The sequence below is a fragment of the Dromiciops gliroides genome, chromosome 4 (genome assembly GCF_019393635.1).
Source record: "Dromiciops gliroides isolate mDroGli1 chromosome 4, mDroGli1.pri, whole genome shotgun sequence".
Taxonomy (NCBI): domain Eukaryota; kingdom Metazoa; phylum Chordata; class Mammalia; order Microbiotheria; family Microbiotheriidae; genus Dromiciops; species Dromiciops gliroides.
This window is the reverse complement of record NC_057864.1, coordinates 36,064,622-36,091,191: the sequence shown is the minus strand read 5'-3', so window position 1 is coordinate 36,091,191 and position 26,570 is coordinate 36,064,622. Positions and strand designations below refer to the sequence as shown.

At 41.7% G+C, this 26,570-nt stretch overlaps 1 protein-coding gene across 3 annotated transcripts; it reads left to right on the top strand.

The window, feature by feature from the left end:
• Nucleotides 1–920: 920 nt before the first annotated feature.
• CDC7 (cell division cycle 7) lies at nt 921–26,319 on the top strand. Of its 3 annotated transcripts, none has more exons than XM_043999393.1 (12): nt 921–1,031; nt 2,131–2,318; nt 6,239–6,322; nt 7,503–7,638; nt 10,834–10,927; nt 11,158–11,300; nt 12,540–12,786; nt 13,448–13,543; nt 14,334–14,512; nt 19,820–19,902; nt 22,270–22,419; nt 24,515–26,319. In XM_043999393.1, exons 2-12 carry the CDS (start codon nt 2,204–2,206, stop codon nt 24,886–24,888), a joined length of 1,701 nt encoding a protein of 566 aa, XP_043855328.1. In that variant the 5' UTR covers nt 921–1,031; nt 2,131–2,203; the 3' UTR covers nt 24,889–26,319. The 3 variants fall into 3 exon arrangements, with proteins under 3 accessions (XP_043855328.1, XP_043855329.1, XP_043855327.1); XM_043999394.1 differs by lacking the exon at nt 921–1,031 and adding an exon at nt 5,275–5,320 and having other exon boundaries at nt 2,191–2,318; nt 12,540–12,678; XM_043999392.1 differs by lacking the exon at nt 921–1,031 and adding an exon at nt 5,275–5,320 and having other exon boundaries at nt 2,191–2,318.
• Nucleotides 26,320–26,570: the final 251 nt, after the last annotated feature.

Below are 26,570 nucleotides of genomic sequence, written 5' to 3'. Positions count from 1 at the left end.
GTCTTCTTGGTCCTGGCATATTGGAATAGAGATAGGTTTTGGGATTTCACTGGCATTTCTCCCAGAAGAGGAAACCCCCTTTATCAACCTGCTCTCCAGTTTACAGTCTTAGAGAGAAGCCCAGAGTGATGAGTTGATTGGTTCCTAACTCTAACTGGCATCTAATAATAATAATTTATGGAGCACTTCAAGGTTTGAAAGGTACTTTACAAATATTATAATCTCGGGGGCAGCTAGATGGGCAGTGGATAAAGCACTGGCCCTGGATTCAGGAGCACCTGAATTCAAACCCGACCTCAGACGTCTGACACTTATCAGCTGTGTGACCCTGGGCAAGTCACTTAGCCCTCTCTGCCCCGCAAAAAAAAAAAAAAAAATCTCACAAACACCCCGGGAGGTATGTGTCTTTATCATCCCCATTTTATGGATAAAGAAACTGAGGCTTAATGGAAGTTAAGTGACTTGCCCAGAGACACTCAGCTGGATAAACTTTTTATGGCTCTTTCAAATTGCTTGAAAATGGCCATTATTTTCTGTGACCATTCATTTCTTTTCTTTTCTTTTTTTTGTGGGGCAATGGGGGTTAAGTGACTTGCCCAGGGTCACACAGCTAGTAAGTGTCAAGTGTCTGAGGCTGGATTTGAAGTCAGGAACTCCTGAATCCAGGGCCGGTGCTTTATCCACTGCGCCACCTAGCCCTGACCATTCATTTCTGAAAAAGAGTTGAGTCCTTTGCTCACATGAGCTCTTCCATCCCAAACTCCCGCTGCTCTTCCCCTTCATCCCTAAAGGGCTCCCTGGTACTTCTCAACATCAGTAAGAGGCTTTTCCCTAAACCTCCCAGTAGGGAGCGATGAAAGCGGGCTAACGCGCACGCGCGGCTGGAAGCCAGTGAGGCCAGCAGCGAGGCGGGAAGGGGCCGCGCAGGCGCGTTTCGCTCACCGGTTTAGTGAGGAGAGCTTGGAACCGGGTGGTCGGGAATCCTGGGACCCGGCGGGGGAAGTTGCACGGCCTCCAATCGTGAGTTTGAGGTGAGTCGGGAAGTGGCCCGTGGCCAGAGGCGTGGAGGGGACCTCGGAGACGGGAGGAATGAAATTGGGAGGTGCGTGCGCCGGGGAGTGCGGTCACTTACCGATCCACCCCCTTTCCCTCTCATCCCTCCCGCCTCCGTCCGCCATCCTCGGTCCTCGGGCGGGAAAGAAATGCGCCTGCGCACTGGAGGGTAGCCTCCCCGGGGCTCGGCGCCGCGGGTATATGCGCATGCGTGAGCGCGGGGGCGCTTGGACCGACGGCTCATTCATTCTCATTTCCCTTCTATTTCTCTCGGACCCCACCCCGCGGAAGCAGAGCTGATCCCTTAGCCCCCTAACCCCGGGACTTTTAAGAAGTTACAGAACTCAGGACCCTGCCACTTATCACCCGTGTGACTTTGTGCAAGACACTCCCTTGCTTCGGACCTCAGTTTCCCCATCCGTAATGCGAGGCAGTTAGGACAGATGACTTCCAAAGCCCCTTCCAGCCCCCATTCCCACCAGGAACGAGCTCCGTTATGTTCCCCACCTGTCTCTCCCTGTGCGACCTGGGGACGGTCACTTCCTCTCTCTCCCGACCTCAGTTTCCTCCTCTGTAAAATGGAGAGAATTGGATTAGAGGACTGAGTCTGTGAGCTTCAGATCCTGATCCCCTGACAGCCCACCGCCCTGTACACGCCCAGGCACAAGCAGCCCCCAGCACACACAGAAACAGAGACACAGAGATATAGACACACATAGGGACACACACAGAAACAGAGACACATAGGGACAGACGCTTGGAGAAGTTCCCTGAGTCACGGATCTATTAGTGGAGGGGACCCTAGAAATCATCCAGGCTCACCCCTTTATTTACAAAAAGGAAGAACCTTTTCAGTCCCTTCCAAGCTCTGGCTGTCATTCTGCCAAAGCAAGCCTCTCCTTTAAAGGAGTCTTAGAGAGACATACACTGGGCATATACTCTAAAGGAGACTTAAAGACATATACTTAGACATATATTTGGACACACATTGGTGAGCCCTAAAGCCTTCTGTGTCAGAGGCAGCTTCTTCCATGAGTGACCCAGCGGAGGATTTTAACTATCTGTTGTCTCATTCAGGTCACTCCTGCCTGAACAGCTTCTGTGGACATGGTCCTCTAGCTGGCATCGGGTCCTGGCTGATTGTCGTGTTATGGAGGCATCTTTGGGCATTCAGCCAGATGAGCAACAGCCCCTGTCCCCTTTGCATGACCAGGTACAGACCGATGGCTCGTTTAAAAAATATGAGCAGAATTGCAGACTTACAGGTAAGGGTTTTAATGCCAGTGATTTGCTGTTTATTTTATTTTTAAGTTTGGAGTTTGTGTGTTTGTAACCACTGTGTAAAAATGAGGAAAACCACATGGAGTCAGAATGACTCAGGAGTAAGGAGAGACCTGTGCGGTTATCTGGCCCAAACCTCTTATTTTACATATGGAGAAGAGAAGATCCCAAGAATTGAACCTGGCCAAGATAGCAGGATCCTAGAATTTAGACTTAAAACTTTCTTCCAGAAAAGTTCTAGAACAGGGATTGGCAAACTATAGCCTGAGGGCCAAATCCAGCCTCCTGATAATTTTTTTTTTTTTGGCCTGGAAGCTAAGACTGGAAAGCCTATGGAGCCACATTAAAATAGTCACTGAATTTGGCCCTCAAGGCCATAGTTTGCTGACCCTTATTCTAGATCATAGTCTATGGGGGCCTTAGAGTTTAGGCTTCCTGACGACAAGGCTGGTGTTCTATCATACCATAGAATGCTACTTAAAACTCGGATTTATAAACAAAATGTAAGTAAGGGCCTCTTTAGTTCTAAGATAATTTGATTCTGATTTTCACAAAGATACCAATAGCTTTGTTAACACTATTAAAAGGCCCTTTCATAATTTACATTATAAGTATTTTCCATTGACCATTAAATGTCTCTTTATAGAAACCAGTCACATACTTCCATCTCTTTATTTTAAAGTCAATTAATGCTTCGAAAAAAACCCAAACAAACCCTGGACATCTCTTTTCTACATAAGATGTTCAGTAGTAACATGGGGAAAAAGAGGAGCTTCAAACCTAGTTTACTCAGATTCTTCCTACCTTCCTCTGCTAATCACTTATCCCTACTGACTTCCCTTCAGGCTCAAAATCTTCAGGCTACCTCTCCCACTTCCCTCTCCAGCACTGGTATTTAGTTAACGTGGCATCGCTTCTTAGTTATGTTGTTTCCTATCATTATGTTCACCGGCCTCGTTCTTGCCCTTGCACTTATTGCAATGGCTTTTTGGCAGGTCTAACTGTCTCAATCCATTTGGCGCGTGCGCGCGCGCACCCACACACGCCAATTTGCTGTTCCTAAACACCGCTCTCAGGTTGTTACTCTCCCCAATCAAAAATTGTTATCCCTTATTCCTACCTAGAAAACCCTCTAGTCTACTCACAGTTTCTTTTCATCTAATACATCCCTCAAAGTTAAGTTTAAGACTATGAATCATGTGAAATCATTCTAGCCCACAGTAGTCATATGCTTTTCACTTTTTTTTATTATGAACTTGTTAAATGCCCACAAAAGCATTTCTATATAAACAGGAAAACACAGAAAGATTCTACATGAAACTGTGGGTTTCTACTTCACACCATGGGTTTTTTTTTTAAGTATATAATAATTCCACATATTACTTTCAAAACTATCTGCTTGTCTGTATTCTGAACTTCTTGTGTTAGATGGTGCCACAGTGGATAGAGTGCTTGGCCTCTGAGTTCAAATCCAGCCTCAGACACTACTAGCTGGGTGACCTGGGCAAGCCACTTCACCCTCAATTTCTTCATCTGTAAAATGGGGGCAGTAACAGCCCCTCCCCTCCCAAGGTCATGGTGAGGATCATGTGAGATAATAATTGTAAAGCGCTTAGCACAGTGTCTGGCATGTAGGAAGCACTGTATACATGTTAGCTGTTATTATGATGATGGAATGTAATCTCCTTTCTGCCAGATCTTACCTGATCCTGACTGTGGTCCTTTTTCTGTCTGGTGCAAATTTCAGGTTTTTACTGGAATGTATGAGGGTTTGGAGTAGTTTGCCCCAGTTTGGGCAGCCATCTTGACTGGAAGGCCAGTCTTAGCTATCTCTCATCCTGGTTAGCCCCTCTAAGGCTGACTTCCATCCCCTCATATGTACCTGTTTCTTTATGTGTTGCCTCCCCCATTAGAATGTAAGGAAGCTCCTTAAGGGAGTCATTTACCTTTCTTTTTCTTTTTCTTTTTCTTTTTTTGCAGGGCAGTGAGGGTTAAGTGACTTGCCCAGGGTTACTCAGCTAGGAAGTGTCTGAGGCAGGATTTGAACCCAGGTTTTCCTGACTCCAAGTTCAGCACTTTATGCTGTCTAGCCAGAGCTCCAGCAAATGTCCAGGCGACTGAAGTCCCTGGGGGTGTAGTCATGGCTTTGTGCCACCCTTAGGATATTTCCTGCACTTTCTTTCTGTTTATTCTCTCAGCCCAGGTGGTCCAGAGTGATTATTTGATGACAAGATCACAGTCATTTCTACTTCTATTTAATTTCTTTCCACTCTGCTTTCCCCTTGAATTCCTAGATTTTCTCCCATGAGTCTATCTTTTTTTTTTTTTTTTTTTTTTTTTTAGTGAGGCAATTGGGGTTAAGTGACTTGCCCAGGGTCGTCACACAGCTAGTAAGTGTTAAGTGTCTGAGGCCGGATTTGAACTCAGGTACTCCTGACTCCAGGGCCGGTGCTCTATCCACTGCGCCACCTAGCTGCCCCACGAGTCTATCTTTTTGATGTACAATGCTGCTCCATTCCCCTCCCTGAATAGAAAAGGTAGCCTTCCAGGACCACTTAGCCATCCTGGGCCCCATCCCATGAAGTCTTAGGGATACTTCTGTGGTGAATTTGCTGCCTTGCATTAGGAGCTCTAGTAACTTTGCCCGTTCAAGTGGTACTAGGGTGCTTTGTTTGAATTTCTCCTTCACCCGTGTCCTATTCTACCTTGTCTCTTCCTTATTTGTTTAACTGTCTTATTCTCCCTGTCAGATTCAAAGAGTTCTCTGGCCCAAGGACTGTATTCTTTCTTTCTTCTGGGCACAGTGCCTTGAACATAATAAGTACTTGAGATATTTGGTTGGATTGAATTCCTACCGGTTGTAATGCCGGCATGTCAGTGCTTGTGGAAGATTTTTTCTTCAGTGATTTCCTATTTAGGACCTGGCTTTATTGTTTCTAGGACCACATAAAATGGCAGAGTACACCTTTCAGTTCCTGGTTTGAAGGTTAGTAACACAGGGAATGCCCATATATTAGAAGTTGGCACCTAAATCTCTTTGGCTTTGTGACCCATAAAGGCATGGTTTGTTTGTTGTTACTGCCTAGGCTTCTACTCCATTCTCCATACTACGTCCCCATGTCTCTGCATCTGCCTTTGGCTACTCTACCTGCTTATTAGAGAGTGTTTAAAATGAATGATACATGTCCTTGCTTCCATTTCCCCAAATTCCAGAACTGTCATGACAACATTAAAGGCTAATTCCTGGACCAAATGTTATATTAGAAGGTCTAAAAATATCTTTCTATGACAGTCTTTCTTTGCTCCTGCTAAAATTTTTCATTATATTGCAATTAGTATAAAGGCCTTAAACTTCTTTAAAACCACCAACTTAGCAGTTTTTTCAGTGTACATTGCTTGGGAAATGTTTTAAGCTCCTTCTGAGCATTACGTATCCATTAGGAATACACTAAATGTGAATCTTTTCTAAATTTGAAAGGACTCATACATTTCAGGGAAAGACATTCAGTTTTCCAAGAATATATTATGTCCTTGTCATGCCATCTAGTGATACGAATACAAAATGTCATTAGATATTTGCTGACTTGAGTTCCTTTGTGCTAGATCCAAAGTAATGGTGTCGTTGTGTGTCTGTGATCAAAGAGTAGTTGAAATTGTGTAATTCTAAAACTGTAAATTTTGTATAAAAATTCTACAGTCTGTATATAAGTTACATTTTGGTAAACATAAATTTATATAATTTCCTGTCAGTTTTGTAAACTGTTTTTTGTTGTGTGTATATCTAAGTGCTTGGGTTTTATGATTCATTTCAGTGGCTTCTTTAACTTCAGGAAATATGTAGTAAATCTACTTTGGTTAATTGAGTGTGACTATAAATGCTTTCAAATGTTTATTTCCTCAACAGGGGTTGAAAAAGATATTGAGAAACTATATGAAGCAGTACCACAGCTTGGTAGTGTATTTAAGATTGAGGACAAAATTGGAGAAGGTAAATCTGGGACTAATTTTGAATTTTTTTAAAAAAGATTATTCCTATATTTTTTCTGATGTGTATATTTTAGGTATCTATTTCTTGTTGAAGAAATTCCCTTTAATATTCTTTTTTAAATATTAAGAAAATTAACTTACATTACTAACTTTGACATAGTGGCAAGTTTTTATTTTATTGTCAATTGAATTTTTGTTTAAAAGAGTATTAGCTGACCTTTAAGCTGGAGTGAAGCACATGAAATGCATGAAACTGAATCTATTCTTTCAATGTTCCAGTCTCCTAGTACATTAATGAGCCCTCTCTATTAATTCAAAATACACAAATCTATTTAATATTCAAATATGTAAATGTCATAGAATTAAAAAAAAATTTTCTCATGTTAAGTCATATCCCTTGTGGTAGAAAGGCAAGATAGCATATTCAAGTAAATATGATACCTAAAAATGTTATAACAAAGGAAATAAAGTTTGTATAGTAATAATAAGATGTTAGTCATTTTAAAAGATGGCTGGATGAATCAAGAAATATATTTACAGGGGAAAGAGATGGGGCTGTGAATCAGTCTGGAAAGCAGATTTGAAAAAGGGTAAGAAAGTGTGTTAATGAATGAATGGGTGAAGATTAAGAACATAGAACAGGCTCATCCCATAAATGAATGGAATATACCAGGGGCAAACATGGCTGGACTGTTGAATTAGAAAATGATAACATGATATCTGGAATTAGTTTCTAAATATTAGAGAAGTCTGTTTAAAGAGTTAAATTTTTTAAGTTTTCATTCTTAGTTTTGCCACCAAATCTGTTCAGTTATCTTTAGGCAAAAGCCCCAAATATCCCAATTTATCAAACAAAATCAAATAATTAGGATGAAATGTTGGTGTTGACCCTGGAAATAATGATTTAAACCTAATCATACAGATTTGCAAAGGTTTATGGGAATTTATAGCACATTCAAGTGGTCTGAGGGCAGGAAGAATTTATTCAAGAAACATGGCATTTTACTTTTTGTTGTACTTATAATCTGTTGATTGGCTCATTACTGATAAAACAAACTTAAAAACAGATGGTTTGTGATAATTTTGCATACTTAAAATACTTTTTGCAATTTAGCATTTTAGTAGGGTTTTGTTATATTTGCAAAACCCAGATACTGACGATTTTTCAATACCTTTCACAGGTACCTTCAGCTCTGTTTACTTGGCCACTGCACAGTTAAAAATGGGACTCGAAGAGAAAATTGCTTTGAAACACTTAATTCCTACAAGTCATCCTATAAGAATCGCTGCTGAACTCCAGTGTCTTACTGTGGCTGGGTTGGTAATTTGGAATATCCTTAAGTTACATTAACTGTAATTTATAAAAGATCTTTGAGTAGGCCACAAGGATGACCAAGAACTTGGTCATGAATTGCATAATATCCTCTAAGACCCTCCATCCTTGGAGCTGATCTCTTGGTGTCAAGGTTGGCTCCTTCATACTGTCACCATGGATTTTTTTTTTTTTTTGGTGAGGCAGTTGAGATTAAGTGACTTGCCCAGGGTCACACAGCTAGTAAGTGTCAAGTGTCTGAGGCCAGATTTGAACTCAGGTCCTCCTGAATCCAGGGCCTCCATCCATTGCGCCACCTAGATGCCCCATCACCATTGATTTTTGCAGATTTCCTGATAGATTTCAGTTCTGGACCATTCATGGAGGGTCAAACATGGCTTTAATAGTCACTGACCCTGTTTTCCTAAAGCTAGAATTAATAAATCAATACAGTGTTTGAAAGTGATGAAATCATAACTCTTATTTACTTCTAGCCTCCACCTTTGCCACAGGAAGTGGGCTGTCTGACCTGTCCTTCTCCTCATCTGACCCCATCATTGTCTGTGCCTCCCCCTTTCAAACAGATATAGACCTTCCTGTCTCGAAACAGTATTTGTTTGATGCTGATGGCCACCTTCTTAACACCCTGTTTCTTTGATCGGTGATTTAAATCCCCAGCCTCTGTTTCTTCACGGCGCTTCTCTTTCTGGGTCCTGCCTTTCACCCTTAACACTGGATGACCCTCTTCACAAAAGTCACACCCAGAGCAGCTTTCTGGTCAAGTCCTTTCTCAGCTGTTGTTTTTCATGGCGCCTCTATTTCATTGGACACTGTTAATCCCCGGGTCCTTCTGGTAATTCTTCCCGTGGCGTCAATGGTCCAGTGTGTTAGTTTTCCCATGTCTCCTATTGCTCCTCTTTGAATGACTCCTCTTTCTCCTGCCCCTTAATGAAAGATTTCCGTCAAGGCACAATCCTTTTCTCTTTGTGTTTTCTCCCGTAGAGGACCTATTCTCACAATTTAAGTATTAAAACACGTAAATCTGTGTCTTCGGCCCTGCCCTCTCACTCAGTATCTCTCAGCTGTCCAGTAGATGTTTCCATGGGATGTCCTTCTAACACCTTAAACTCACTGTTTCTGACACTGAATTAAAAATCTTTTCCCCTACGATTGGTTTCCCTTCCTGACTTTTCTTTCATTTGCAACACTATGCTCCAAGTCATCTATTTAGACTAAAGCAGTAGAAGTCCATCTTTGAGTCTCCTCTCTACTTTCTATATTGACTTATGAATGAGGTCCTGCCTCTTTCTCCTCCCTAAGTACAGCTTTCTTTTCATTTCCACTATTCCCCCACCCTCTTCACTTTACATCCAAATTCTTTTCTAATTGGCCTTTCTGCCCCTGTATTTTTGCTCTCCCATTCATTGCACATATTACAACCAAATTAACATTTTGTTGTTGTTGCTTTTTGTTTTTTTGTGGGGCAGCGATGGTTAAGTGACTTGACTGTCTGTTGTCCATAGGATAAAAGTCTAAATTCTTCAGCCAGGCATTCAAACCTGTTTCTATTCTGATCCCAGTTTATGTTTCTGACCATCAGTTCTACTGTTCTTCTGTAGTGAATATTTGGCTCAGTATTTTCACTGTCTTTTCCTCCCACCCCTCCAAGCTTCTATCCTTAAAAAAAAAAGAGAGACTCCTTCCTTTTCATCTCTCCAGCTCGTCCTTTGCAACCCGATGCCGTTCTCTATCCTCTCTTTCTCCTAGGACCTCAGAATTGGAAAAGGCCTGGACTCTGGGTAGTTCAACCTCTCTCTGAGTAGGATTCTCTTCCACAGCATCCTTGACAGATGGTCAGCCAACCTCTGTTGGGAGACTGTTGTTGAGATATAGACCAGAGGCAGCCTCCTGCTAGTTTTGCGTAGTTTTAATTACTAGCAAGTTTGTCCTTCTACTGAGCCTAAATCTGCCTCTGAAACTACCTAGGTGTGTCCTTAGACAGCAGGCCTACATCTGTCACCGAGTCTAGCCTTGAAGCCTTTTCAGTTTGATGGAACTTCTCCGTGGTGGTGAGCCACCAGGGTGACCTTCGTGGGAAAATGAGGGATCTGAATGGTCCTTTAGACCTAAAATGTGCCTCAGAGTACACACAACACTCTGGATGTATTCTGACGATGTCTGGGCTATTTCTGACTTCTTAGTTAGTGCTTTATTTGAATTAGCTTCTATGACTGCCTCTGTCTATCCTTTCCCCCCCCCAACCTCCACGTTCTGGCTTCATTTCTGTTACTCTCCTGAAACGGATGTGCTCGGGGTGATCAGGTGCATCCTACCCAATCAACATCGGTCCCTCAGCCTTTAGGATGTCTTCTTCACCTAGCTTTTCTCCCCACTGAAGTTCCCTCGGATTGGTGCTTCTTTCTCAATCCCTGGTGTGTCGGCCTGGTGAACAAATGAAACGTGCAAATTTGGGCTTTCAAATATTACACTTGGGTCGATAGATTTTTATATACAAGTATTTGGATTTTATAATTTACTTTCAATAGCCATGTTAGCTTGTAGTTTTCATGCAATTTTTTCCAAAAGAAAAAAAAATTTATTTTTATGTGTTACGGTTTACTATGATAGGCTTTGTTGCATGGAGAAGTGGCCTTTGGTGAGGAAGACCTGTATTCAAGTCCCAGCTCTGATACATACTGTCTTTGGGACCCTGGGCAAGTCATGTAGCCTCCTGGTTCCTTGAGGAAATTCCTGAGCCTTGAAGCCCATCCCAAAGAAGGCACTGTTCTGCCTCAGTAAAAGGGTGTTTTCTCATTAGGAGAGCCTACGCAGGGAAGCACCAGTCCAGGTCCATGACTTACTGTTAACTGCTACTTCAGAATGGGAATTGGCGAGCTGAAGTGAGGCAGAAGCAGAGTGGGTGGGGACGGTCGCAGTAACAATAAGTGACTTGTTCAGAATGACATGGACGTGCCACCTCGGTTTTAGGAGGGCAGGGGTTCCATTAAATCCCAACCTTGCCCGTGTCTTTATAGATAAAAGTTGGGTGTCAGCTAATCTCACATCGCCCAGTGCATGGTGCTTATGATTTCAAGTCAGTCTTTAAATGTAATTTATGTTTTAAAAAACTCCATTTCTAAACACCCACCAAAGGTTGATAGAGCATTCTGATTGTTCTTTGTGTACAATTTTTCCTCTAGGGGGCAAGATAATGTCATGGGAGTTAAGTATTGCTTTAGAAAAAATGATCATGTGGTTATTGCAATGCCGTATCTGGAACATGAGTCCTTTTTGGTGAGTCTGAGGGTTCCCTATATGTAAACAATGTGATTTTTAAATGGAGAATCATCATTTAATCATATTTCTTTTTTTTTTTTTAATTTTTAAACATTTTTATTTAAAGTTTTGAGATCCAAATTCTATCCCACCCTCCTCCTTTCCCCTCCCTCTTCCCCGAGACAGTAAGCAATCAGATAGAGGTTATACGTGTGCATTCATTATATTTCTTAAAACATGTGTTTCAGGAAATTTTGAATTCTCTTTCCTTTCAAGAAGTTCGAGAATATATGTTTAATCTTTTTAAAGCCTTGAGACGTATTCATCAGTTTGGGATTGTCCATCGAGATGTCAAGCCCAGCAACTTCTTGTACAACCGGCGCCTTAAAAAGTGAGTAGATGATAACACACAGGTATTTGTCAAGATGTCCCATGTGGGCTTCTAGGTAAAGAAGGTCTATAGCAGCAGTGGAGACATGTTGCCTTTGAAGATGCTTGTTGAAAACTTAATGAGAAAACAAAGTTGTCGTAGAGAAACAGTGTGTATCATAAAGGGAATTATCTGTTCTCCTCAAAGCAATAAAAAACAATTTAAAAAAGAAACAACTCCAGAGTTCAAAACTGGATTTAATGGTGAATAATGCACTATTACATTGGAGAGAATTTCAACTTGGGGCTTATTTTTTGTTTATTTTATTGATGCTGACTTTGGCCGGATATACGAGTGTAATACAATCTGCACATGTGTCTGTGTGCTGATAAATGAAGTGATTATCATAGCACATTGTTTATGACAGCAAGGCTAGAATATTTCCCATTTGTGATTTTTGCACACATTCTTTGCCATTTTACTTTCTTTAATTAAAATCAGATTTAGCTGCTTGGTAATTTTAGACTGCATTTTTTTGACATTTTATTATTTTTATTTTTAATGTAATAAACATTTTTATTTATAGTTTGGGGTTCCAATTTTTATCTGTCCTTTCCTCCCTCCCCACCTCCCTCCCTGGGGTGGTAAGCAATCAGATATGGGTTATACATGTATGATTATTCTGCATTTTTTTTTGTGGGGCAGTGAGGGTTAAGTGACTTGCTCAGGATCACATAGCTAGTAAGTATCAAGTGTCTGAGATCAGATTTGAACTCAGGTTCTTCTGAATCCAGGGCTGGTGCTTTATCCACTGCCCCCTAGACTGCATATTTTTTAAGCTTGTTATTAACATGGAAAGTCTCTGTGGTAGCAAGCTAGAAACCCTACAGTCCTTCTGCTAGTATCAGAAAACAAAGAAGCCTGTTGCTCGATAGAATTCATCCCTTTTGTGCTTTCCCTCTCAGTTTTGACGTTGAGAAAGGCAGATGACGAGCACTCTACCAGAGCTCATCTGAGTGAAGGTTTCCATAATGGTACACAATAGAATTCTTAAGTGACATTGCTAGGGACCCCCCCCCCCCACACACACACCCCCCTCCCTTTTTTTTTCAAGAAAGGAAACGTAACCAGGTATGGATTGCTTGATAGCTTGATTCTTTGCGAATATGGCTTGAACATAGATGAGGTCGTGTTAGTGCTGACGCTTCCGTTGTTTGAGTTGTAGCAGAGCTAACGTGCTTGCCCAATTCTGTTTCTTAGGTATGCCTTGGTAGACTTTGGCTTGGCACAAGGAACCCGGGACACAAAAGTAGAGCTGCTCAGAATGGTCCAGTCAGAAGCCCACCAGGAAAGATGCTCACAACATAAAGCTCACATAGTCATGGCAAACAAGGTTTCAGTGAGTGTCCCAGCACCAAAAGCGTTACCTCAGTCATCCACTCAAACAGCTGCCAAAAGGCCCTACTCACACGCACAAAGTCAGACTAAACAAGGAAAAGACGGAAAGGTTCTACCCCTTTTTTTGTTTGTTTTTGATAATATTGTACCGTTTTTAAAGTGTATTTTTTTTTCATCCAACAGGGGGGGATATAACACTGAAACAATACTTGGTGATTCTTTCTTTTACTTTTGGTATGTGTCTTCAGCCAACAGCATTTTGATAAGATTTGTAGTGAATTATTTTTGTTATTTTATGACTTTCGAGATTTAGCTCCCAGGTTTATAAACCACATTCTGGTCACGTGTGTTAGAGTGCTAAGTCACATGTTTTCTGTATGAAACAGATAATGCTTGGTTTTCCCTGCTTGTAGTAAAAAGTACCAGGTAAGGATTCTTTTCAAGAGGAAACAGTACCTGTAGCTAATGTAGAAAAGAACGCTTCTCTAGTGTCTACCTCCATTTTAGCCTCACAGCAAAGTGTCACAGCCATGCAGAGGATTTTAGGCCTTCCTTGGGTCCATGCGGGGGCTGGGGTCTTCTTTGTCAGGGGTTAATGGCTCTGTCCAGATTATTCTCTTCTTTCACAGAAGTATTTTGGTGCCTGAAAACGAGTTGCTCACAGCTGTTTTTGTTTGTCCCTTAACTCTTTCAAAACTATAGCAGAGGAAAGCTGGCAGAAAGTATTACAGATATAATCCTTATTGTCCTTGTTTTTGTTGGTATTGTAGGAGGGATCTGTAGGCCTTTCTGTCCAGCGCTCTGTTTTGGGAGAAAGAAATTTCAATATACAAAGCTCCATTTCACATGAGAGCCCTGCTGCGAAAGTAAGTAATGCCGAACAATGAGTCACACACACAAATGGTTTCGGGACTTAGAACCTGGTATCAGTAATTGTGAAAAAGTTAGCATTTTGTTGTGTCCCAGAGATGCTGCTTTGGACATCTGGCCCGAACTGCCAGTTCCCCAGATTTCTCTTGCATTTTACTCATGAAGTATTTCAAATGGTTTGGTGATTAACTATTGCTACACTCAAAGTGAGGCTGCTTTCTTAATAGACCATGTTTATATCCGGCACTAACTAAATATTGTTGATTGATTGATACTACATTTTTTCTGGTTATATTTTCAAGTGGTCCACTTGAAATTTGGTAGCAGAGCAGGGAAAATAGCGTTTCTAAAATGTAAAAGATTCTAGTCGTAAGTGTACATTTTTAAAAATTGGCCCAAACTCCTAGTTGTAGATATTAACATCAGTAGCATTTGTAAATGAGTAACCCACTCTTTGTGCAGTCTGTGGTTCTGAAATGGAGTTAGACACGAGAATATTCCCTTTCTTGTACTCCTCTACCAGTGTTAGAGAGGCCTCCAAGAATATGCGAGTGGCACTTTGCTCATGTCACCTAATGGGGTAGTTTAAAGTATGATTTAAATAACATGTCATCATCAAAAATGGATTTCACAACACTGAAAAACTTAATCTTGTATCAGACTAGGGTAGGCGTCGTAACCTGGTATAACCACGTTGTGACTTTAGAAATTATACTTTGCCACCAGTACTTTTAATAATACTTAGAAAAACCTCAAACTAGAAAATAATGTAACTTTTCTTTACAGCTCATAAAGCAACCTAAACTTATGGATATGACATCTAGAAAGTTAGCGACAAAAAAGAAGGTGGTTTCTACAAAAACTGTGCCCAGTAACGTAACGAGGAAAACTGCCAGCGTTTGCCCACCCAACCTGACCTGTGACTGTTATGCAACAGATCAAGTTTGCAGTGTTTGCCTTTCAAGGTAACTGGGTTGGAGAGTGTCATGAATCCCTGTTGGCTGTGCAGTGGGTCAGAGATTGTCTGGAGCAACTCGGTGGGCAGCGGAATGAGGTGTGCAGAGGTGGCAGCACAGGGGGGGGGGGGGGGGGGGAGTCAGTCCATATTATCCCTGCACTGCCCAGGAGCCCATCGGTCCCTCGAAAGACAAACAAATGATGGCCGTTTTCCTATGGTAGTCATTTCACATGCATTTGTTATTGGGAAAACATTTTTTGCTGTTACATGCAAATAGTTTGAAAGGAGAATATGGCTTCTTTGGAACCATAGATGTTCACAGTTGTCTTGCTGCTGTAATGATTTTCTGCCTTCCTCTTTCATTTCTGTCCTTTGCCCTCACAGAATAATAACTAGAACCAGGTGATGCTGTGCTGAAAAGCTGAGCCCTTCTGTGAGCCTGGGAAGGAGGGAAAAGTGGCTTTCAGGGTGGTTATCTCAAAACAGGGAGTTACTTGGAAACAGATTCTCATCCTGTCTTTAAAAACTCTAAAATCTTGGGACGAGATAAGATTTCCATGGAATAGGGGAACATTGTAGAGTTAAAATCCAGAAGGACAAGTCCTTAAGAAAATGGGGGGTGGTGTGAGTGAGAGCCCTTTAAGCTGGGAGAGCCAAGGAAAGTCTCCTGCAGAAGGAGACAGGGGGACATGGTGAAGGAAAATGCCGGGTGTGGGTGCGTTCACCGGGCAGGGAGCTAGACAAGATGGGGAATAGCCAGTACACAGTCGTATGAGAAAGCTGGGCAAAATAAGATGGGGAACGTGCTGCTGTACTTGCTGATGCTGCCAGCGGAGCAGAGGCCAGAATCATCTGCCTTTTCTAAGAGGTTGGCAGAGGGTGAAAAGTTACACTCGGTGCACACTGAGCATGGAGGCACAAGCCCGGGGCTCGAATCCCAGCTCGACTCAGTTGAATCTTGCAGCAGGCTGCAGTCTCCTCACCTGTAAAATCAGAGTGTGGGACTGACCACTTCCTCCCAGGTTCCTTACAGCAGTGCTGTCAGACTCAGATAGAGAGGGATCCCTGCTTGCTGCATGCCGACTTAGAAAACCACAAATAACATCATCCGTGTTATGTTGTATTTCTACTTATTTTGTTAAACATTTCCCAACTACATTTACGTCTGGTTGGGGCCAGTGTGACACCTCTGCACTTGGAGCTCCAAATCAATGATGACCACCCTCCAGGAGATTCCATCCTGTTGGACGAGAGAGATGCATCATGTGCATACATTTAAAATATATATATATATAATTGGTAATTGAGCAGAGGTAGAGCACTCAACCTGGCAGGGGGAAGATGAGGGAAGGCTCCCCGGAGGAGGGGGCACAAGATTCCAGAGGAAAACCTTCCATGTAAGGGACAGGGGATGGAGTGTAAGTGCGGGAACATCCAGTAGTCCATTATGGCTAAGTCACAGCTTTTGTGAAGGGTAATAATAAGGTGAAATAAGTTTGGAAAAGAGACTGGAGCTAAATCGTGGAAGGCCTTTATGGACCAGATGGAAGAGTCCGCACTTGCGAGGGACGTGGGCAGACCTTGGGAATAGGAGCATTTGTTTAGTTGAGAGGATCCTCGAAGGAAAATGAGTTTTAATGTCGACGGGATACCTGGTGGGAAATGTCCAGCATGATTGGAGTTTAGGAGATAAATATGGGTATGGGAGCCCAGCTGCAGAGGGATGATAATGAAACCCGTGGATGCTGATGAGATCACCAAGTGAGAAAGTGTTGGCAGTTTCAGGTTGTGAGATTCCCTTGGCTCTGTGGTCATGCTCATGCTCATGTGGGAACTGACTAATCTGGTTCCAGTCCTTCTGATTAGCACTGGTCATTTTCCTAAGAACACATCCACCCCAGAAGGGGCATACTGACATTTGCAAATTAGCAGATGCCTATTGTTAGCTCACTCCAGTTCTTTCCCAATACACACAAATGCAGCTTCACACTTAATTAAGCTCCTTAAATCTTAATGTAAGCTTCCCACCCAACAAAAATGGAATGACTTGCCTTGAGAAGTAATGACTTCCTTTCAGGCAACGTGCATTTCTCCAGTGCTCACCATGTGCCCGGCACTGTGACTTTCCTAGGGCTGTCCAGTGCAGGCTGGATGACTGCTTATTGAGGATGATCGAGGCAAGTCCCCTTCTGAGGTTCATTCCAATTCTGTTGTCCCAAGAGTTAAAAGAGAATAGGGATCAAGGACAGAGCCTTGATTCCACACTTTGGGAGTATGAGATTAATGAATAGCTGGCTGAAAATGGGCCTGAAAATGTGCATTAATAAGGGTGACAGGAGAACTGTGAGAGAGCACAAAGGAATGGGCCAAAGGAAGGGGTTTCCAGCAAGGGGGTGGTCGGCAGGGTTACAGACTACCGAGAGGCTTGGCGGGGGAGGCTGAGAAGGGCCGGTGGCAGGATTCACAGCTGAAGACGTTGGCAGGTGTCTCCGGAGGTGGGGCGAGTGTGGGTTAGATGGTGTTCTGTGTGCTCAAAGAACATCTAGGTGGAGATGCCCAGCAGGGAGTTCAGCATGTGAGGCCGGAGCCCAGCAGGTAGACTAGCAGAATGGATCGATTGGAGTGTTGGCCGAGATACCTTTGGCTCCCTCCTTGCTCCTCTCACCAGGGTCTCCTCGGTTCTCGCCTCTCTCTCTTCCCTGCAACAACCTTTATTCCTTCCTCTGTGGACTTTTGTGGTAGCTTCCTAACTACTTGCCTCGTGCCATTATTGTAAGGAAGTATTTTCTAAACTTCAGAGTATCGTATAGATTTAAGTCGGTATTAACAGCAACAGTCAGAGTGACCGGATTCCTGCCCTCAGTCTTGATTCTGTTTCCTCTTGTAGTATGTGGCAATTGCAGTGGATCTCTGATCTCACTGATGTAGGTAGCACTCCCTCTACTGAAGGTGTGTCCGTCTTGTGTGACCTCAGTCGTATCTTCTGCTCTTATGCCACTACTTCTGTGCTCATCCTCATTTGTGAAGTCTTATGGCCAGCTCATACCCCATGTTTCCTGGTGCAAACAAATTCTAATCTTTCTAAAGAACCCTTTTAATTCTGTTACTCCCTTGCTGAAATACCTTCAGCTTCATTTTGCCTAACAAAAAATTCATTCTCAGTAACTCCGTATTACCTGACTCCACCCTGGTTCTCCCTGTTCTAAGTAAATTGATTTATTCACCACTACCCAAACACGCTTTGAATTTTCCAACCTCTGAGTATTAACTCATGCTGGAAGCGGTGAGTATACCAGGAATCCTCTTTCCCCATTCTCATTTCAGCCTGTCAGTCTTGTATATCCTTTAAGACTCAGCCCAGATGTCTCCTCTTTTGTTTAGATCAGCCCAATCAGAAGTTACTTCACATCTTTTTGAACTCTGAAAACATTTTGTATTTCTTTTGTTACATACATGGAGGGAACATTGGGCTCTCACTAACACTTTCCTTATCCATTAAATGATTGGATAATGTCTAAGGTCCTTTTCATCTCTAAGATCTTATGGATTTATACCTTGTGTCTAGGAAATAATCATAGAAGTGTATGTGTCTTACTTGTCGAGTCTGCACTACCTTGTACATAGCAGACCCCTACTACCGTGGCTCTGAGATCTCATTTGTGTGGGTATTTGCTTCAGCGATGCTAACTGCAGCCCTTTTGTACCTCCCTCATCCTGTCCTCCGACTCTTGTCCCTGTGTTCCAATGGGAGGGCTTTCCAGTGAGCTGAAGGACTTCTTTAGTTTTCTGATATGATGAGGAAAGTCATAAGCATATGTGGACTAGTCATTAGTTATCCTAACTTTGTAGCATTACTATTCGCTTTTTGTTTTGTTTTGTTTTTGCAGGGCAATGGGGGTTAAGTGACTTGCCCAGGGTCACATAGCTAGTAAGTGTCAAGTGTCTGAGGTCGGATTTGAACTCAGGTACTCCTGAATCCAGGGCCAATGCCTTATCCACTGCGCCACCTAGCTGCCCCACTATTCGCTTTTTATAAACTCTACATTGCTAGCTCTCACTGAACTTGACATTTCATCTCTCACCTCTGTATGTTAACAAAGGCCATCACCCCACCTGGAATGTCTTGTCTCCTCACCTTCACCTCTCAAAATTCCTGGTTTCCTTTAATCTTCAGCTCAGGGAGCCAACTCCTTCATGAAATATTCCCTGTCTTTGCCCCACTTATTAGAGGTTTTCCCTACTTTACGTTGCTTTTTATTCTTATTTGTCTATGTCGTGTTTCCTCAGCAGAATGTAAGCTCTCTGAGAGCAGAGACTTTTATGTTGCTTTGGGGTTCTGGCATCCAGTCAGGTGCCTTGCAGGCATTTAACCAATATTTATTTAATTGAACTGAAGCTGGATCTTTTCTTTCACTTATTTGGGAATATGAATGAAAACAATCCAGTTCAACTTTTCGCAAAGTATTTATTGTTCCTGTTGTGTTTTTATATATTCTTTTCACTCTATGTTTTATTTTCACCACAAATGGCAAAACTCTCTGCCTTTCTTGAAATGGAGACCAAAGCAAGAATGGATAATTTAAATCCATAAACACAGAATCTCATTTGAAGTTTTCAAACAAAATGGATTAATTTGAGTTTCATTCCTTTTTTTTTTTCTGCCCGTTTTCTAGTAGAATGATAATCAATAGGCCAGAAAGCAGGGAGCTCGCAGCCGGGGAAAGAGAAGTAAAAGGCCTGAACAGTCTGCAAATTGGATAAGGAACTGACTGCTTCGATTTAGTTAAAAATCAGTACAACTTCTACCACAAAAAAACCAGCAAATATTTCTTTTTGCAATTTTCAGCAAAACTATTCTATATTCAGCAAATATTTATTAATTGCCCACTATGTACTGAGCAGAAGGAAGAGATACTATGGTAATTAAGCTATAACTTATCATCTACACAGGAGGAAAAATATTCACAAGCCATATGAAACCAGTTACAGGTACAAAATTCTGTAATGCAGATTAGAAATGCGTCTGAGTTTTAGAGCAAATCAGCAAGGGATGGGGATAGCTCACCCTGGTCAGCTTATTCTTTATGGACTACATGGGACTTGGGCTGGGATTCCTTAAGTGTCTTTTCTTAAGTAGACTCTGGCTGTCTTTCTTACTGTATTGAATTAGATCATTAGGTGCTTCCAAAAAGAGAATGAAATCTTAGAAAACAGATTGTACAGTAATAGAAGACATACCGTTAAGGTAATACATGGGAATTGAAACTGCAAAAAAATCTTAATGTGGAAGTGTTTTGTTTTTATCTATTACCAGACGGCAGCAAGTTGCCCCACGAGCTGGTACACCGGGATTCAGAGCACCAGAGGTCTTGACCAAGTGTCCCAATCAAACTACAGGTGTGTAATGTTGTAAATCAAACACCTGTTCACCACTTTTGTTACTGTCTACTTGGGTTCTTTTACTTTTTATACTAGAATCATTTAGTGGTCTAGGATTTGAGCCCTTTTGCTTTTCAGTAAGTTATATAAGTAAGTAGTTCTATTAACATAAATTCTCTCTGAAGAAAAGATATTGTGCACTTAATATGACAGTTTTCTTCATTGTTGTATTAGAATTCACAAAATATACCGTTGACAAATTGATTGGAATGTCGTATAAGGACAGTTGGTCCTTATATGACAAAGTTAATACGTCTGTGGCCAGAATTCAAATCAAGTGAAGTTTTGGTTCAGAGACTGATTTGACATTCAGGTTTTCTTCTGATTGGTAGTTTTGGAAAATACAGTTTTTGATACTGGTTCATTTTGTTTTGTTGCAAACCTTGGTGTAGTTTTAAAAACACACTTGTAATAGAGGGTTCAGCTTGGGGTTTAGAAGAAATAATGCAGTTTTCTTGAACACTATTTATTTTGTTTCTGATTCCCTTCTAAGAACCCAAGATACACATTTAGATTTTCTTTACCATAGAAAAATACCTTTAAATAAATGGATGACTTGTACTCATATATTGCTTTAGGGTTTACAAAACACTTCTTACACGTTGATTTTGCAAGTCGGGTTGTTCAAGCATAAGCCCCATTTTATTGATGAGGAAATCTTGAGGAAAGGGACTTGACCAAGGTCATAGGTAGTCAGTGTCAGAGCTGAACCTCCAACGCACATCTTCTTGCCTCTACTTCCTGCCATCCCCTAAGAGCTTACATACACACAAGTGGGTTAACTTGGCGACGTCCAGTGAGATCCTGCCACAAGAATCTTGGGATTGTAGATTTAGAGTTATAAGGGAGCTTTGAGAGGGCCTGGAGTGCAACCTTGTCTGAGACACAGAGAGGTTGGTGGCTCACCCAGGGTCACACAGCTAACAAGGCTCTGAAACAGTATTTGAAGCCACTATACCGTGATGTGTCCTAACAACCAATCTAGAACGTAAGGTTTGAAAAGACCATTGTCGCACATTAGCTTCTTTGATCCTGCTTATTCACAGCCCACCCTGTATTGCATTTAAGCCAGTTATACAAAAGAAACTTGTATCAGGTCTATTTTGAAGACTGCTGTCATGGTGGTGGTGTTTTTTTAAGCATTTATATGATGCTTTACTATGTGCCAGACACTGTGCTAAGCACTTTTCAAATATCTCATTTGATCCTCACTGGGAGGTGGGTGCTGTTATCCCATTTTACAGGATAAGGAAACTGAGGCAAAGAAGGTTAAGTGACTTACCCGAGTCACAGTTAGCAAGAGTCTCAAGATGGATTTGAACTCAGATCTTCCTGAGTCTGGGCCTAGTGCTTTTTCTACTGCTTCATGCGGCAGCTCCAAAGACAACATTTTGTGTAAAACAGAGATAACTGAGTCCTAAAGAGAGAACCAAATGCCTAAACAACTCTGAAACTGTTTGGGTTCTTTTGCTCCAGAGGCCAAGAAGGTCATGCTGAGGTGCAAAGTAGAGTAAAAAGCAGATCTACATTTGATTGCACTGGCTGTGAGGGGCAGCACTGTCCAAGGGAAAGGCCTCTGGCTCTGAAGGCCAAGGATCCAGATTCCAGTCCTGCCTCTGTCACTTCTTGTGTGGCCATTGGGGAAGTCAAGAGGGTCAAACTCTCTGGTTGACCTCCATGGCCTCTAAGGATCTTTCTAACTCTGGGTCTGCGAATTATGAGGACGGAAGCTATTTCCAATTAAACACAGGGTTATTTGGGTAATGATTGTTTCCTATATTAGAGGATACACTACAAATTCCTAAGATGTTCATGGAACATAAACTAGAAGGATTAAGATTGAATACAATCACTCTTTCGACAGCATATTTTATCCATATTGAAAATACCCATACTATTTTTTATAACAAAAACAAAGTTCATCCTGCTATTAGAAAGGGCACAAACCCCCACATTATTAATAACAGTGTCTCCGAGTGCTAACTGTCTGGTTGTGAATCTTGGAATACCGTAGCCTGCTAAGCATCAAACTTGTGGGGGTGTCATTGGGGAGAGAACATAGTTACGGCATGTCCGTGGGGAGTGAGTCTGCTCGTGTGGCCATTTGTTGTCTGTGATTTACGTGTTCTCCTATCTTTAGCTATACAACTTGATCTCTGGAAGTCCCACTAGATCTACTTTCAGATATTTACTAATCATTTTCTAACAGAGTATTGCCTTTGAACTAATTGTTTATAGCAAATTATTAGTCTTAAGAGAAACCTTTGTATGTTAAGATGACAGAACCATGGGTGTGATTTTTAACAGTTTCTTTTTGGTTTGCAGCAATTGACATGTGGTCTGCAGGTGTCATATTCCTCTCTTTGCTCAGTGGACGATATCCATTTTATAAAGCAAGTGATGATTTGACTGCTTTGGCTCAGATTATGACAATTCGTGGATCCAGGGAAACTATCCAGGCTGCTAAAACTTTTGGTAAGCAGATTTAAGTTATCTAATGAGAAATTCATACATCATTTAAAAAAATCTAGCACATGCCACGTTCTTGAAAATGTTTCGAGTTCTCCAATTTTTGGTGAAATCTTAATTTGTAGTAGTTGAAAATAAAATGAAGAACTATGAAAATACAGCCTCAAGATTATATTCTCTTTGAAAATATACAATCACTGTTTTTCTAAGGCCAATCATTTATGAAGTAAATGGAGAATGTTTATATTTTTGTTCAGCAAACCTAAAATATGGAACCTTCATGACTAATGTCATGAATAGACTTTTAGTGCAACAGAAATATTTTTGGAGAAATCCTGTACTGTATAAGGTAACTTGTAAATAGTACTTGACAATTAAGCATGCCTCATTTGGAGTTTGGGAAAATCCAAAAATTGAAATTCTTCTGTAGTACTCTTTTGCAAATGGGACTCAGCAAGCCTTCAAATAAATGTTTACAGTAAAGTCTGTCTTTTTATTTTGTTTGGGTTGAGAAGATAGACTTTGTAGAAATAAAATAAGCCTCCCAATTGTTCTCTTTAACCAAGCATCAGCTATCCCTTGGATCTTCTTTCTCTATTTCAAATTATATTGCAGTTCAGCCAGTGGAAGGCCACTGGTCACAGAGTGACTTGGAGGTGGGAGAGCGTGTCCAAAGCGGGGTGTGGGTAGAATTCTTTTACTACAGGCCACAAAGGTCTGCTGATATTTAAAATAGCAGTATTGCCCTTTGTATGTAAAAGTAGCAGGGCCGACTGACTGTCAGGTGGCATGATGAAAGTATTTGTATCCATCAGACTCCATACGGGTAAGAAGAGGAGCCTCCTCTGTCATTTTTTGTTTGGTTGGGTTTTTTTTTTGGTGAGGCAATTGGGGTTAAGTGACTTGCCCAGGGTCACACAGCTAGTGTTAAGTGTCTGAGGCTGGATTTGAAGTCAGGTACTCCTGAATCCAGGGCCGGTGCTTTATCCACTGCGCCATCTAGCTGCCCCTCCTCTGTCATTTTTAAGAGATCACTGATGGCTGGTGAGAGTATGACAAAACGATTCCAAAACCATGGTTCCCATGTGTCTGTGAGACAACTTTCTGGTGTCAGGAAGGTAAGGGGCAGGTAGCCCTTTTCATCCACACAGCCAGATTTAAAGGAAAGAGACTTTCAAAAGTCATTGACCTTGGGGTAGCTAGGTGGCGAAGTGGATAGAGCACTGGCCCTGGAGTCAGGAGGACCTGAGTTCAAATCCGGCCTCAGACACTTAACACACACTTACTAGCTGTGTGACCCTGGGCAAGTCACTTAACCCCAATTAAATCACTTAAAAAAAAAAAAGTCATTGACCTTGGTGAAGCCCTGTCATTGATATAGCCAAGGCTCTTCAGTCAAAGGCCCTGGGTGCACAATCCACATCTGATACTACATGTATGACCTTGGACTAGTAGCTGTCTTCCTGAGCTTCAGGTTCTTCATCTGTAAAATGAGGGTGTTGTTCTAAATGTCCTCTGAGGCCCCTTCCAACTCTAAATCTCTAATGCTGTGATCTTATCTTCCAGGTCCAATATAATAGTAATAACTAAACATTTATGTAGTTCTTTATGGTTTATGTACAGTATCTCATTTGATCCTCACAACCACACTGCGAGGTATTTATTTACTACAGGGATCATCTGCATTTTATAGATGAAGAAGCAAAGGCCCCAAGAGTAAAGACTTTCTTGTGGTTACAGTTAGTTACTCTCAGGCATGAGTTAAGCCCCCAACTAATACCTCCTGCCTTCTAAAAGAGAGAGTCCCACCGTCTTGCCATGCACTTTTGGGAGGGGAGCAATGAGGATTAAGTGACTTGCCCAGGGTCACACAGCTAGTAAGTGTCAAGTGACTGAGGATGGATTTGAACTCAGGTCCTCTGGAATCCAGGGCCAGTGCTTTATCCACTGTGCCACCTAGCTGCCCCCCATGTACTTCTTTCAACTTAAGTCAATATTTGTTTACTTTACAAGCATCCTGAATAGTGCTACATGTGTAGCTTTTCCTTGGGAGAAAGGATCCTGCCATATCCAAATAATTAGAGACAATTTTCTCTTTTAGGTAAATCAGTATTGTGCAGCAAAGAAGTCCCAGCACAGAACCTCAGGACCCTCTGTGAGAGGCTCCGGGGCACCCCCAGTTTGGCTGTTGAAAAGCAAGAAACCCATGCTCATGAATCAACTCTGTCATTGGGAAGTGACCAACAACTGAAGCTCCCTCTGCAGATGGAGTGTCCAGGGAGCTCATTTCATGAAGATGGCAGGGCTGCCTCAGGAGTGTCTATGCGTGAGCCTCAAGCCAGTGTGAAAGGCTGGGATCAAGTTCCTCATGAAGCTTATGACTTACTTGATAAACTCTTAGATCTGAACCCAGCTACCAGAATAACCGCCCAGGAGGCACTGGTGCACCCGTTCTTCAGAGAAATGAGTTTGTGATTAGAGCACTCAGTTTGGCGTTTACTTGGTTATTGTCTAATGGGAAATAAGTTCTTTGTAATTTCCTTAAGTTTTTGATTAGACACCAGACCCTGGTGGGTAATGGGCGGGGGGAGTATTTGTTCTCATAACAAGTAAAATGTTTTCTGTATTGTTTTCATGCAGTTTATCAGAAAACTGCTACAATTTAAATATCCTGAAGAGATTACAGCAGTGTATCACAAGGATCATATACTATGAGCAGGTGGGATTTACCCCAGGAATGCAGGGCTGGCTGAGTATTAGGGAAACTGTCAGCATAATTGACCATATCCATAACAAAACCAACAGAAGACATGGTGGGCAGTGCCGTGGACTAATCACATGACTTGTCTAGTCTGCTCCACTAGAGTCTGATGAGATAGAAGCCATTCCTGCCTAAAACACAGGACACAAGAGTACAAGCATTAGGTTGGTTCACACAAGAAAGATCAGGCAGCAATTGGCCTGAAGCCTCTTTATTCTTGGACGCCTTTCATGAAAATGAAAATCAGTAATAAGAACGTCTGAACTTGGTAAAATATTCATTTTAAATTGTCAGTTTTTCTTCTGTTTTGGAAACACATTTTGTGTTTGTATTTCATGGCAATGACTATCTTTTTCTTGAGAGTGTTTTTCTTACTCCATGCCCACAATTACACATTCTTTTTGGTACTTACGTGGTACGTATCACCAGAATTTCAGGATATTTTATTCAGTAATGAATGGCAGTAGGTGTAGAGTCCAGAACTGATGGCAGTAGATGAAGAAGTTAAGTGAGTTAACTCAGAATGTAGAGAACTATAGGACTGGAGTGAAAAAACCCTTTGGGTTTCATAATTTTTTTCTTCTAATGATAGCCAAAGCCATCAGGCCATCTACATCTTCATTATCCTGCTCTTGAAAACACTGGACCTTCACATGGGATGGTTCTGGTAGCGTTTGACCTGTGAAGAAAAGGTCGTGAAGAAAAACATTATTATGGGCCAGGTAGAAAGGAGAGAAGAGGGAGAGATGTGTCACACCGGGATACACGCGCATCGTTTCATTTCCATTCCAGCCCTGCTCCTGTGGACAATCACATACCAAGTTATTGGCTGGTTTGATAGGGAAGCTACTGGAGGTTAGGAATCTACAGAATTTACCCACTTGGTAGTTACGTTGTATTTTGTTTTATTACGAGATCTCTGTGAGAGAGAAGGGGGCCTTCTTTGCTTGGACAAGAAAATGTTCTCACTAAAGTCCCATGTGAAGTGTCTTGTTCCCAAATAGATGACTGAATTCTAGGGGGGTGTTTACAGATACCACCACCTCAACGATCTTAGTTTCTTCTCATGCAACAGTTTTTTAAAAAGAAAAAAAAAGCCTTTGAATGTGAAATTATATATTTGTATGTCTATTTAATAAAGTTACTTTGGGTATTTTTATAATGTTGCTTGACTATTTAAGGTAAAAGTTAAAGGTATTTGCCTTTTTCCTATAAGCAGCAGGTTGTAGTAATGAGGATTGTGTTCGTTTCTTCACTCAAGTTCCTGCGAGGCACTTTCCAGAAGTAGAAAGTTATTCTTTTAAGGGCATAGAAGGTTCCGGCTTGGAGCAAGGCGTGTTCCTAAAATAAAAACCATAGACTCAATAAGTTGTTGAATGAATGGAAAAGATACACA

Coding starts and splice junctions, on each gene's coding strand:
- CDC7 (XM_043999392.1), top strand. CDS start 2,232: ATGAGCAACAGCCCCTGTCCCCTTTGCATGACCAGGTACAGACCGATG. Junction 13,544..14,333: donor ATGAGAGCCCTGCTGCGAAA/GTAAGTAATGCC, acceptor TTTTCTTTACAG/CTCATAAAGCAACCTAAACT. Junction 19,903..22,269: donor GTGTCCCAATCAAACTACAG/GTGTGTAATGTT, acceptor TTTGGTTTGCAG/CAATTGACATGTGGTCTGCA.